General features: G+C 49.0%; 2 protein-coding genes across 2 annotated transcripts; one reads left to right on the forward strand and one right to left on the reverse strand.

Moving 5' to 3' along the window:
- The first annotated feature begins 1,572 nt into the window (after positions 1–1,572).
- On the forward strand, positions 1,573–5,289 carry LOC120664855 (anthocyanidin 5,3-O-glucosyltransferase-like). The gene has a single exon (XM_039944207.1). It carries the CDS (start codon positions 3,610–3,612, stop codon positions 5,059–5,061), a length of 1,452 nt encoding a protein of 483 aa, XP_039800141.1. The 5' UTR covers positions 1,573–3,609; the 3' UTR covers positions 5,062–5,289.
- Positions 5,290–5,405: 116 nt separating this feature from the next.
- Positions 5,406–7,177, reverse strand: LOC120664854 (anthocyanidin 5,3-O-glucosyltransferase-like). The gene has a single exon (XM_039944206.1). It carries the CDS (start codon positions 7,074–7,076, stop codon positions 5,637–5,639), a length of 1,440 nt encoding a protein of 479 aa, XP_039800140.1. The 5' UTR covers positions 7,077–7,177; the 3' UTR covers positions 5,406–5,636.
- Positions 7,178–14,661: the final 7,484 nt, after the last annotated feature.

The following is a 14,661-nucleotide window of genomic DNA, read 5'->3' on the forward strand; positions in this document are numbered from 1 at the left end:
TCAAAAAACTTATCTATATCTTTTTTTGATTTAAATAATCTAATCAATTTTGTGGATAAGACATAACCAATACCTGACTTCGAGAACAGGTTTTCTTTTTAGGGAAAATTCGATTCATGCCACCACAACTCCGTGAAATTGGGTGTCACGTTGAAAATCATGCCACTCAATGGCATGGATTTCAACATGAAATCCAATTTCAAGAAGTTGTAGTGGCATGAATCCAACTAACCCTTCTTTTTACCTCTTCTATTGACTCCACAGGTTCAGGACGTCCTCACACGCTCGCATGACCGAAGGGTGGCGCTTGAGGCTGCGTACCACGCGCCGGATGATCGAGCCTTCGGATGCCCCGAGGAGCAGCCAAATCCTCGAGGGGCTGCTGTTGGGGAAGCCACCTTCGGCGGGGTGCGAAGACGCCGATTCATGAAGAGGCACTGGCGGTCAAAAGCAAAGGCCCCGAAGCGAAGCCCCCGATGTGAAGACCTCGAAGCGAAGTAGCCTCGACGAAGACCCCGCTCGCCGACGCTCGACTGTCGACCCCCATCTTGCGAAGTCAAACGAAAGTTCCGAAGCGAAGGTACAAGGGCGGATGGGAACCAAGCGAAGGAGTGGCGGACTCGCTCGGCGAAGGCCCGGATATGAAGGCCTGGTCGATGGTACCGGGCGGCGAAGGGTCTTGAACAAGACTAGGACCCGCATGTCGGTCCAGCTGTAATCCATTGAGTCTGTATATTTGATATTACCAAACAACCCACAGAATATTCTGTATTTGGGGCAGTTAGGGTGTAAAATGGGAATTGTAGCAAGTGGGTAGGTGAGCCATTGGGCTATAAATACCCCCTGTAACTGTGGAGATGATGATGAAATACAGAGCAAACTTGCTGTTGCTTTGATTTTTGTGTCATTATTGCATTTGCTGCCATTTCGCATACAGTTTCGCCTTCTGCCATCTGAGCTGTTGTGACCTCTTCGTTTCGGAGAGTGTCCTACACCAACAATCAACATCATGTTAATAGACACTATGGGTATTTACTATCCAAAGTCTATGGATGTTTAACTTCCAAAAGCCTAGTACAACTTGTGCACAAATATAGGCGCTAGGTCATTGGAACACCCTAACTCTGTTTTATGGAAATGACATGGAGTTCAAAGGGTAAACATTTCTGCATGCCAAAATTGGTTCCATTGAATCAATCAAAAGACTAGAAATTGTCGACAAACTCCTCAACATTGTCATGCGCCTTATCTGGATCCAGACCACAAGTCCTAGGCAGAGTGTTCAAACAGTCATCATATTGGGTCAATCAAAGGTGGCAATAAGGAGAACTGCTTTCACTCAAAGCGAGAAATCTTTACTTTGTTAAATGATTTCTCCTCACAGTGCTTTCTCAATGGAAGCACTATGTATTCACAAATCCATAAGGTGGTGAAATAGTGAGAGCTTGTAGCACATGGTTTCACGTAGAGACATAGCATAACATACCCATTGGTATGTGTGGAAATTATGTTCCTATATCGATAATTGGCAGATGAAACTTGATTTGGATTATAAGTCCCAAACGGATATTATATTCTGAATCAAAACATAAATCGCAACATCATTGTGTATAAATCAAGTCACTCTATGACTTTAAAAAGTCAAGTTGATTGTGGTACAACTTGCTAGGTGAGTTCCTTCCACAGAAGGATGTCTCCCATATTGATGATTTCACCTATGTGACCATAGTAAAATCCCATTGGTTTTATACATCTCATGTGGCACATATCAAAACAGGCAGTCATCATATAAGACGGAATTTGAGATGAAAGATTTGGGCAAGACCAAATTATGCTTAAGTCTATAACTTAAGCACACACATCAGTCTTCCGATATTCATTTGATATTATATACCAATATCCAAATAATATTGGACAATCATACTGCCAATAATATGATCATTCAATCCCTAAATATGGATCAACATCCATTCTGACCCTTGGGATAACGACCTTAGTGCCATCAAAGCGTTCATGTATCTTGCATATCACAATAGGTCAATTAAGATGCTTGCTATAGCTTAAAAACAATGCAACTCCTATAACACCGAAAGGTGGGAGTCAAAGTGGATATCTACATATATCTATATGGCACAAAGGATCTTAATTTATTATTATATAAATTAAGATATGGTCATGTGAAGTATCAAGATAATGGCTATTTAATCCCCTATAATTTCATATCACATACTGATGTTATATTGGCAAAGTTTTCATATGAGTCATCAAACTTAACTCTAATGGCTACTTCCACTCCTCATTCTGAAGTATTACATGAACATGTATAACTTCATCGAATGGTCACATTTGATTCCATCGAATCACTAGCTGTTACATTTAAGATAATGCAACTTGTGTTGCTTGGATGTCTACAGGCATAAGACCAATATCACTATATTGCCTTCTAGAAATGTTTGTTCCCACAAAAGTGAGGAGATAAACACCTTGCAAGCCGAATCAAGTGATAACTTCGTGAGATTTGTTCACAAAGTTCCAACCAATTTCCACATTTCACAATATGTTGTTGAGATCGGTATGCGATGACTTTGAGAGTTGAAAGGTTCAGGGGGAGACTCCTCTTGAAACTATAACCTGTTCAAAACATCATATTGCACTCTTTTCCTCTATTATTTTTTCCTCACACAGGTTTCTCATAGAAGGTTTTTAATGAGGCAATATCAATACAAGTTTATATGTCATATCTCTGATTTTTTTCCCCACTGGGGTTTTTATATTGAGGTATCTCAGACATAATACATGTCATATCTTCTATTTTCCCCCATAATGTTTTTTGAGAAGGTATCAAAGACATATAATTACAGTAATGATCCTCATATCATATTTATCGTTCTCTAAACTTGGTTATGGGTTTTTTCCCTTATGAGTTTACAATGAGACAATAATCAACATATGCCATATCATTTTTCTCCTTACTTTCCCACTGGGTTCTAAAGAGTTTTTAATGGTATACCTACACATATTTCTTCCTTTTTTTTCCTACAGGGTTTTTGGAGGATTCAAGATAAACATTGATCTCAAAGAAGGATTCGATCTAGGGGGAGTGTTACAAAGTATTTAGGATACTATCATCCTCTCTTTACTCTCTTTTACACCCTCCTTAATAGGTGTTTACTACCCCTATTATGGGTGGTTTATGGCCTTCTTTATTCCCCCTATTGATGGGGCTCATGTATATATACACATAAAGGATCAATTGAAAAGACTTGCTCTTTGCAACAACACTTGTCTCATTTTACTACCCCCATATTCAGGCACAGACCGCAACTGCAAGCTCCCCGGCCAGCTCAGTGCTAACTGACCGAACACAAAACAGCCGTGATGGAAGCCGCCGTGTTCTGACCACTACCTTGATTATTCCGTTGAGACGTGTGAACAAGCTAGACGCAAAGCGTACGCTGGCCACTGAAAGCCAGACTTCGAAAGCATGCCACCACCATGGACTGACTAGCTAGCAGCTGTCGGTTCTTTATCTCAATTCGTCACTCGTCAGGACCACGGGGTCGCCTGTCCATTTCGTACAATTTCCGTGCAGAGCAGCAGCAAGTCTGGATGGAAGCTGGGGTCGAAGCTCCAGGCCGGGGATCCATGGGGAAGAAGAAGACGTTCGTGCTCTACCCGTCGCTGGGCGTGGGCCACCTGATCCCCATGGTGGAGCTGGCCAAGCACCTCCTCCGCCGCGGCCACGGCGCGCTCATCGCCGTGGTCGACCCGCCCGACGCCGACCCCGCGTCGGCCGCCGCGGTGGCGCGCCTCGCGGCGGCCAACCCGGCCATCGCGTTCCGCCTCCTGCCGGCGCCGGCCAGCCCCGACGCCGGCGCGCACCCGGTGAAGCGCAGCCACGACACGCTCGCGCTCGCCAACCCCGCGCTGCGGGACCTCCTCCACTCGCTGCCCGCGGTCCACGCGCTCCTGCTCGACATGTTCTGCGTCGACGCGCTAGACGTCGCGGCGGAGCTCGGCGTCCCAGCCTACTTCTTCTTCGCCTCCGCGGCCGGGGACCTCGCCGTCTTCCTCAACCTGCCGTACCTCTACCCCACACTCCCGTCGTTCAGGGAGATGGGCAGGACGCTCGTGCGCTGCCCCGGGATGCCGCCGATCCGGGCGCTGGACATGGTGATCACGATGCAGGACAAGGAGAGCGACCAGACCAAGGTTCGGCTGTACCAGTTCAAGCGCATCCCGGAGGGCAGCGGCGTGCTGGTCAACAGCTTCGATTGGTTGGAGCCCAGGGCCCTGAAGGCGCTCAGGGACGGCGTCTGCGTGCCCGGCCGGCCGACGCCGAGGGTCTACTGCATCGGCCCGCTGGTCAACAACGGGAGGAAGGGAGGAGAGAGCGGCGAGACGCACGAGTGCCTCGCGTGGCTGGACACGCAGCCGGAGCGGAGCGTCGTGTTCCTCTGCTTCGGGAGCAAGGGCGCCTTCTCCGCCGCGCAATTGCAGGAGATTGCCCGCGGATTGGAGAGCTCCGGCCACCGGTTCTTGTGGGCTGTGAGGAGCCCGCCGGAAGAAGGTGATCGGTATCCCGAACCGGACTTGGAGCGGCTGCTCCCGGCGGGGTTCCTGGAGAGGACGAAGGGCAGGGGAATGGTGGTGAAAAACTGGGTCCCGCAGGCGGAGGTCGTGCAGCACGAGGCGGTCGGCGCATTCGTGACGCACTGCGGGTGGAACTCCGCGCTCGAGGCGATCATGTCCGGGCTGCCGATGATATGCTGGCCGCTGTACGCGGAGCAGGGGATGAACAAGGTGTTCATGGTGGAGGAGATGAAGATCGCGGTGGAGATGCAGGGATACGAGGAGCTTGTCAGCGCGGAGGAGGTGGAAGCCAAGGTGAGGCTGGTGATGGAGACCGAGGAAGGGAAGGTCCTTCGGGAGAGGCTCGCGGTGGCTAGGGAGAAGGCATTGGAAGCTACCAAGGAAGGCGGTTCCTCTGAAGTGGCACTCGCCGAGTTCTTGAGAGATTTGGAGAAGAAGAGCAGCTACGGAGGGGGAGAACGCCCCTGATCAGCTGACTCCTCAGTGCTATACTTAAGGACCAGTTTGTTGGCAAAAGAACCGCCACAGGTATGCTAGATGCAGGAGGTCATTTGATTGTCAACTGTTAACTTTCTGAATCAAGTCGCCGATTATTGTGCTTATCTCGTATAGCATATTGTGATTTGTGCTGAATGTTTTACTGAGTAAAGCTTGCAGTTTTTCATTAGCCCCAGCTTGGAAGGGGCAGCTACTACATACTACATTTGTGCCAATTCTTACTTCGATGTTCTGGAACGATTTTCTGCTTGCACTCGGTTTAGATTTGTGATTATGATTGAACATGCTGTGAGGAAATTATGAGGCCAATAGGATGATGTATCAATAGTTCTGCTCATCATTATTAGCCGCAGTTTGTAGGCACAGGTACTGCACATTATTCCTGCGTGCAATGCTTAAGCTAAGCATGTCAAGCTCTCACAAATCTACAGCCATGCTGTCTCATGGAAAGAGTTCAGACTTCATCAGTGTGGGCATTGACGGACGCAAACCTTAGAGCATGTCAGCTTCCAGGATCAACCATGATGCCCACCTTCCGTGATTGATCATTTGGCGAGCTTCAAATCGCTCAAGAATTCTTCAAACGCCACCCGCGACGGCCCGCCATCTGCCAGCGCCTCTGCCGCCTTCTCCTTCGCCAATGCCAGCCTCTCCCTGAGCTTCTCCCCTTCCTCGGATTCCATCACCAGCCACACCTTCTTCTCCACCTCCTCCGCCGTTACCATCTCCTCGTCGTACCCGTCCACCACCACCCCGGCCTTCATCTCGTCCACCACGAACACCTTGTTCAGCCTCTGCTCCGCGTACAGCGGCCAGCACAGCATCGGCACCCCGGCCGACGCCGCATCCAGCACCGAGTTCCACCCGCAGTGCGTCACGAACGCGCCGGTGGCCGCGTGCCGCAGCACCTCCACCTGTGGCGCCCACATCTTCACCACCATCCCCCTGCCCTTCGTCCGCTCCAGAAACCCCTCCGGGAGCAGCGCGTCCAGGTCCGGCTCCGGATGCGAGAGGAAGAACTTGGTCGGGTCATCGGGCGGACTCCGCACCATCCACAGGAAGCGGTGCCCGGAGCTCTCCAGCCCGCGCGCGATCTCCTTCAGCTGCGCCGCCGAGACGGCGCCCAGGCTGCCGAAGCAGAGGAACACCACGCTGCGCTCCGGCTGCGTGTCCAGCCACGCCAGGCACGCGTGCCGCTCCACTTCCGCCGCCGCGTCCTGGCCCTTGACGATCAGCGGCCCGATGGGGTACACCGGCGGCGTGGGGCGGCCGGGGACGCAGACGCCGTCCCTGAGCGAGCGCACGGTCCGCGCCTCCAGCCACTCGTAGGTGTTGATCAGCACGCCCCGAGCCTCGGGGATGCGGCCGTAGTGGCCGACCCGCCCGGCGCAGGTCCGATCCGCGCGGTCGAGAACCGTGTGCGGCATGTCCGACGCCGGGATCGGCGGGACGCCGGGGAAGCGAAGGAGCGCCTTGCCCATGTCCTTGAAGCTAGCGCCGCCGTCCGTCTCGGCGAAGTAGTGGGGGAGGTGGAGGAACGCGGCGAGGTCGCCGGCGCAGGAGGTGTAGTAGAAGTAGGCCGGGACGCCGATGGATGCGGCCGTGTCGAGCGCGTCGACGCAGAAGAGGTCGAGCACGAGCGCGGCGACGGAGGGGAGGGAGCGGAGGAAGGCGGCGAGGGCGGGCGCCGTGAGGCGGAGCGCGTCGAGCATCTGGAGGAAGGGGTCCGGGTCCGGGGCGGGGTAGTCCGGCGGCGGGAGGTGGTGGAAGGAGACGGAGGGGTTGGCGGCGGCGAGCTCCGCGACGGCGGAGGCGGAGGAGGCGAAGAAGTCGGCGGTGGAGGCCGGCGTGGTCGGGACGGCGATGACGGCGGCGAGGCCGCGGCGGAGGAGCAGCTTGGCGAGCTCCACCATCGGGATCAGGTGGCCCACGCCGAGGCAGCTGTGCAGCACCACGGTCGGGGTGGGATTGGGATTGGGCTCCATCGGCGCCGGCGATTTGGACGAGCCGATGAGATGAAGTGGTGAACTCTGAACTCTCTTGTGAGGTGCGAGTGGTGGTCTAGTGGCCACTGGCCAGTGGCCAGTGGGCAACTCTTTCTTTCTTTCTTTCTTTCTTTCTTCTTCTTTTTTTTATAAATTCTTTCTTCTTCTTTATTGAGTTTTTTTTTAGAAAATCTTCTTTATTGAGTGAGAGAAGGTCCAGCGACTGTGCTAATTTGGGCCGTGAAGGAGCACTTTTAGTGAATCATGGGCTATAGTGAGGCTGAGCACAAGCCCACAAAACATGATCAGTGCTTTTGCTGAAGACATCAGGAAGTATCGGACGCTCCCCTATGGGCCCACATGCTGTAACCGGACCCGAAATGATCATCATCCATTTCAATTTGTTGTTGCTGTTGTCTCAGTCCGTTCTCACTCAGCCCACGGCTTGGTTCTCAGCCCAGCTGCTTTATAAAAAAAAGCCCATCTGCTTTTCCGGTCAGAACAGTTCCATCCTCAAATCTCGTTTAACGGTTCATAGGTCGTCTCCCTATCGAAGCTCCCGATTCACTCTCTCTCTCTCCGTCTCTCCCTCTTTCTGAGGAGAGGAGAACAACAAGCTTGTCGTATTGCTCGAGTAAGATCCATGGTTGGAAGCATGCTGGTAAGATCCATGGGGCTCCGGTCCTGCTACTTAGACCCCCTTCATCAACCACTTTACACCGCCCTCTCTCTTTGAGTCTTTGATCTGCAATCTAAGAACAATGAGCACTCAGCCGAGCAGCGAGAGATCGAGACAGCAGCAGAAGCTTTTTAGAGCGAGGCAGCGAGCCATGGCGTTAGAGATGACAACCTCAACGAGGAGTGTATGATGTTACAAGAAGTTACTCGACTTATTGCGGTACATTTTAACAGATGTTGCAACAACAATTTGTTTGTATTTGTTGAAGATACTTTCTAAATGTTGCACAAGTGTTTTGTAGATATTATGGTAGCTTTACCTGGTTACAATATTTTTCTTAATGTTGCAGTGATTTGGATGGATCGAATTATGATCTTACGATGGAGAAATCTCTTGTTTTGATCTGAGATTTTGATATTATTTTTTGCATCAAGATTGGTTCGAGGGTCAAGTTCACTACTACATAAAAGGATCTTTGATCTAGCACATTAATCCCGGCTACTGTTGGACCCAGGACCAATGATAACTTTAGTCCCGAATCCCATAGCTAAAAGGAAACAAGGGTTTTCTTTTATCCCGTGTGGTGCCTGCATTCGGGACTAAAGATCCCTTTTACATATAGTCCCAGTCCCAGGTGGTGCCTCCACCCGGAACAAATGCATATGCATGTTCTGGCTCAGTGATTTTCTTCGAAGTCTCGAGAAGCTCTCCCTCTCTTTGTATTTATCTTTTGTCAATCTCTGAGCTCTGTCTCTCCCCTCAATTCCTCTCTCTCATCTTTTCTCTCAGGCTGGGAGTAGGAGATCGAAGTGCTCGAGCCCGGGGAGGCGCGGGCGGGAGGAGGCCGGGGGCCGCCAGCGTAGGCGGGGCGCCGCCGCCGGCTGCCGCGCGTCCAGACTGAGGGCCACCAGCACGGGAGGAGCAGGCCGGGCAACGCCTCCGGCCGCCGCGCGTCCAGGACGGGGGCCACCGGCGTGGGTGGGGCGCCTCCGCCGGCTACTGCGCGTCCAGACTGGGGGCCACCGGCGCGGGAGGAGCGAGCCGAGCGACACCTTCGGCCGCCGCGCGTCCAGGCCGGGGGCCGCCGGTGCGAGCGGAGTGGGTCGGACGCTGCCACCGACCGGTACAGGCAGAGCAGGTAGCGCCGCCGCGTGGGTGGGAGCGGCTCGGTCAGGCCCCAGCACGGGCGGCCTCGGGCGCGACCGGCCGGTAGCATGACACGGAACTAAAACTACTCTTTGGTCCTGGTTGCCACAGTCAGGACTAAAGATCTTTATTTTTTGTCCCGAATTGGGGATCCCGGTTGAGAAATCGGGATAAAAGAGGTTTTCTAACTGAGACTATTGAACTGTTCTGTAGTAGTGGTTACATTGATGTTCTTAACTAATAGAAATTTGCTCCGTAGTGGTTACATTGATGTTCTTAACTAATACAAATTTGCTCCGTCATGTTACATATAGTAGTATGCAAAGATGTTGGGGTAGAATTTTTTTTATATTAACTATGCTTCCCTTATCTGGTGGTATAGGCGCCTATGCTTCACTTATATTAGGGGCTGTTTAGTTCCATACACAAAAATTTTTGGATGTCACGTCGCTAGTTTGACCGGATGTCGGGATGGTTTTTCGGACACTAATTAAAAAACTAATTTCAGAACTCACTTGGAAACCACGAGACGAATCTTTTGAGGCCTTTGACCGCATCATTAGCACATGTGGGTTACTGTAGCACTTATGGCTAATCATGCCCTAATTAGGCTCAAAAGATTCGTCTCGCCGTGTACATCCAAACTGTGTAATTAGTTTTGTTATTTAATTACATTTAGCGCTTCATACATGTGTTTAAAGGGGAGGTGAAAATTTTTGGGTGAAAATTTTTGGGAACTAAACGGCCCCTAATATTAGGCACTACCAACATCTTAAGGGTGGGAGAGCATCCACATCTGTCTCAATTGTATCCAAAGATGTGGCAGATCACAGATCGACGATCTCATTTAAAAAAAATTAAGCAAAAAATCATACATCATTCTGTTAATTTAGAAAAACTTAGCTAAAACCACAATAAACTATCTAGCTGAACTAGGTTTTAACCAACATACATCCTATCACAAGGGCGCATTTCGTGGCATAACCACATATAACAACACCTCGTCTTAGCCCATCGATGAGGTAAGTAACACAAGTACACAACCACGTGCACCCGCTCTATCCTCGTATAACAACATATTACAACAAGGTTTCAAGCTGCACCATATCATCACCTTGAGCTTGGTAGTTGCAATTACCTTTGAGACTTCAATAAGCGACGTCTACTAGTAGAACGTGACGTCGAAGATGCCACCATCGCCTTCCAGTAAAACCGGAGCATGATTTTCGCCTAGAGATACTCCCTCCGTTCTAAATTATAGATCGTTTGACTTTTTCAACCTCAAGTTTGATCACTCGTCTTATTAAAAAATTTATGCAAAACATCACTTTTTTGTTGTGGATTGCTTTATCAATCCAAGTTCTTCAAGAGTGACTTAAATTTGACTATATTTGTATAAATTTTTTGAATAAGACGAGTGGTCAAATTTGATGTCAAAAAAATCAAACGACCTATAAATTGGAACGGATGGAGTATCTCATAATTGAGTATGATGACACCTGCAAGAGGCTCAGTGGCGTCGAGGACGTCGCTGTCCACACTGACAAGAAGTCGTGCATTGCTTTCGTTTGGAGTTCCCTAGCAATAAGACCAATCTCAGTGTACAATTTTACAGTGCAGTTATCAAAATTGAGAACTAAGTGAATAATTGGAGATGAAACTCCTTTTATCTACGAAGTTCCTTTCTTTTCTCTCCTTACTGTGTTAAAAAAATACCGATAATGTGTTATAGAATTTAATATTATAAAATCAACTTTGGTATATAAATCTTTTTTTATGGTGCTAACCTAGACATGTCATGAGATGCTACCTTAGCGTCAAATGCTCCAACGATTTAGTTCACTCAGATTTTGTAACGACAGGACCCGCAAGGAATAAAATAGATTTGCCCCTCTTCAATGTTTCAATGTGCTTGTGAGCTTGAGGCGCTGAGCAAAGCAGCACGTAAAGCGAGAAAGAAAAGAAACCCGGCCCTGTTTGATTTCCGTTCTAGGGTTTCTGGAACAAGATTTGACTGTCCATTAACAGATGTCAAATGAAGACAGTTTACAAAACAAATTTCAGAACCACTACGCTAGGAATCTGATGAATCTAATGAGGTCTTTGACTACTCAACCACACTTCAGTGATTGAACATGGGTCGGACGTCCTCTTCAGGCAAATTTACGGGAGCTCCCCCTCCCGTGATTAGAGGATGGTTAATGTAACATCACTGTAGCCAATTATCGATTAATTACTATCATTAGATTTTGTCGCGAAAAGTTATATCCATCCATAAGATGGTTTTGCAAATAGATTTCATTTAGTACTCTATGCATGCAAGAATCTCATCTCGAGTCACATGTTCTAGGAGCTCTAGAACAAACCAAACAAAACCGAACTCTAGAACAAACCAAACAAGGCCTTCAGGCCTCTGGTGCAAATCCGGCTCAAGATGCTAGCATTTTATTCTTAGCTCTACCTGCTCCAAGCTGCCCTAAAAATCTTCATGAAACTCCATTGGGACTAGCAAATGTTGTATGGCGTCCGAGACATGCCATTGTCGAAGTCAGCGCGCATGGCACAATCAGAACCAGCCACCAGCTACACAGCGGGGCCGCAGAAGATATGATTTCAAGTGATCTTTATATCACGTCGTCTGTCTTCCTAGGTGCTGCTGCCTGGCTGTCGCGCGATGTTGTGATCGTTGTCTGCCATTTGTTGTCGTCACTGCCGCTTTGTTGGCTTCGAGCGCGAGTCGTGATTGTGTGAAGATGAATCGGCAACTGCAAAGACTCGAGGGCAACAGGGCAAGCTAGCAGGTCTTTGGCCTAGGATCGCACCATCAACGTCTTGACTTACATTTGGATCGGCTATGAGCAACTCTAGCAGCAGCCCTTAAATCAGACCCTCTAAGTGCTAAATGGGACTGCCTCTATTTTTTAGAGACATCTAAATTTACTCCAACTCCGATAATAGATCTCATTCTAATTTATGATAGGGGGCTCCCTAGTGAACTAGGAATGGAGGAAGAAAGAGAAAATTTGGAGGCCTCCCTGAAATAGAGGGTCTAGTAGAGAATCTGCTAGAGTACATCTTTTTAGCTTCATCCTCTAAACTTGAGATAGGAGTCTGTTTAAAAAATATGCTAGAGTTGCTTTTAGAAACAAGACAAAACCTAGTTAATAATTATTGGGCTAATGAGTTTAATCGTAGTGGGTTGCGGATAAATTTTGGGCCCTCAGAAAATGGGGGCCCTGTCCGGCCGCCCGGGCCGCCCTTCTTCCCGGCCATGCAGCTAGAAGCACGATGGCATCTGGTAGTGATGTATGGTCCGATTTGGTTTCTCCCTAAAAATCATAGAAGACTTTTTGACTGTTAATTACACGTATTAAATAAAGACGGTTTACAAAACTAATTCCAGAGCCTCTGCATTAAGAATCTTGATGAATCTAATGAGTTTTTTTGACCGTATGATTAGAGGATTTTTACTGTAGAGTCACTGTAACCAATCATCGATTAATTACCGTCATTAAATTCATCACGAAAAGTTACATCCATCCATAAAAAAATTTACAAATAGATTTCAATTAGGCCCTATTTGTTTTCAGGGACTTCTTTTTAGTCTCTGTCACATCGAAGAGAATCTTATCATTTAGGGATATTAAATAAAATTTATTTATAAAACCTTTTTAACAGATGGTGCTAATTTGCGAGATAAATCTAATGAGCCTAATTAATCTATGATTTGCTACAGTGATGCTACAATAACCATTCGCTAATTACAGATTAATATACCTCGTTAGATTCATCTCGCAATTTAGCCTCAGGGTTCTGCGGTTAGTTTTGTAATCAAATTTTATTTAATATTAATAAATATCAAGATTCTCTTAAATGAGACATAGTCTAAAGTTTAGCCCCTAAAATCAAAAACTCCTTAGTATTTCATGTGCTTTCTCAGAATATGTGTTCTAAAATCCTAGAACGGAAACCAAACACGGAATCCTAGACTCGGGCAGCGAGGCCAACGTGGCAAGCTCGGAGGTCCGGCCCCCGGCGGAAGGGCTAGCCTCCGCGACGATCTGCGAGGAGACCCCATGGTCGACAGGGCACACTGGATCTGGGTGTCGCCGATCCGTCGGACCGAAAAGCCGCCGCCGACGAGGTGTAGGAGTTGCACGCGAGGGAGCTCGCGCATGAGAGTGAACCAACCTCGCGTCGAGCTACCGCCACTGTCAGGGAGCCACCAGAAAATAAAGAAATACTGAAATACCCAAATCAGCGCCTGATACGAACTTCTAAGCTCTAGGAGTGAAGATGCGAACTCAACAGATATCATACGTTCATATGTGAATCTGCAAAAAAAAGGATATGTGAACTGATTACGGTTTGGAACCTCGTCTTCTCATAACGGGGAAAAACTGGTCCATGCACGAACTAGTGGTGAGGGTGTGTTTAGTTGGTGAAAAAATTTGGATTTTCGTATGTAGCAAATTTCGTTGTTACTTGATAAATAATGTCTAATTATGAACTAATTATGTTTAAAAAGATTCATCTCGTGCTAGTCAGTTAGACTGTGTAATTATTTATTTTTTCAACTGTATTTAATGTCTCGTGCATGTATCCAAAGATTCGATGTGATGGATACGGTAGAAAATTTTTTGGCAACTAAACACCCCCTGATTTCGTCTTCGTCATACCTTGCATGACTTCCACGGTTCCCAAAAAAAAAGTAAAAACACATGTACGACTCTGGTGATGGAAACACTGGCACGATTTTCAGTAGTCACAGGGACCATTTGAAAAAAGTTGAGACCCTGTCATTAGTCATTACTAAAGACTGCAAATTCCATTCCGTGCCTATCAGTGTATCACACGCGTTGGTTGGTGTCATTAACAAAGCAGCACGAGCATTGCATTGCATCTAGAAGAACCTCCCCTTTTTCGGAGCACCAAAAAAGAAATGAAGCGTTGAATCGACCAAACCCCACCGAAACGGACAGCGTGCTCGTGACCAACGTTCCGTTCCCACGGCTAATCTCTCGCGCTCTTGCCTGGTAATCCGATCGCTGCCTCGGCACCTCAATTTTTCGTCCACCACTCGGCTCATGCTCCTGATTACTAGGATGAAAGCGGGAATGGGAAAATCCCGTCCCGACCGGCACCGTATACCGTTTTAACCGATCAGATATCGTATTAACAGGAAAAACAGGAAACGGGAAAAAATCCGGGAAAATCCGGCGGTTGCAGGAACAGAAACAATTGGGATGTTTTCCTGACCTTTTTCGCGGTTCCCGTATTTATCCGAGAATGTTCCCGCGGTTGATTCCCGAATTTCCACTAGCAAACCTCCTATTCAGCCCACGTTTCCTTGTTCGGCCCAGCCCACTGCTGTCTGCCTGCCCCCCGCCCCGGCTCCCACCCCGCCCAAACTCCAGCCTCTCGCGAACCCTAGCTAGCTAGCCTCTCCTCTCACTCTCGCCTTTCTCCGGCGCCGCCGCCCCCAGGCATTGGCCGGTGGGGCGACCAGGCCGCCGCCGTCCCCACCCGATCACCCTCAGCCCCAGGCCGCTGCATCTCTCAGCCGGCGCCCCCAGGCGGTGGGGCGTCCAGGCCGTGGTCGCCCTCCAGGCGGTGCGGCGTCCAGGCCGCCACCCCCACCCCCACCCCCACCCCCGCGGCCACCGCTGCCCCCAAGCCTGCAGCTGGCCGCCGTCGCACCCAAGCCTGCAGTCAGCCATCGCCCAAGCGGCCAAGCCCGCTCACCCCTAGTCCTAGTCC

Source organism: Panicum virgatum, chromosome 3N, assembly GCF_016808335.1.
Source record: "Panicum virgatum strain AP13 chromosome 3N, P.virgatum_v5, whole genome shotgun sequence".
NCBI classification, from domain to species: Eukaryota; Viridiplantae; Streptophyta; class Magnoliopsida; order Poales; family Poaceae; genus Panicum; species Panicum virgatum.

What these genes read in the sequence shown, in the direction of transcription:
- LOC120664855 (XM_039944207.1), top strand. Translation starts at nt 3,610, where the DNA reads ATGGAAGCTGGGGTCGAAGCTCCAGGCCGGGGATCCATGGGGAAGAAG.
- LOC120664854 (XM_039944206.1), bottom strand. Translation starts at nt 7,076, where the DNA reads ATGGAGCCCAATCCCAATCCCACCCCGACCGTGGTGCTGCACAGCTGC.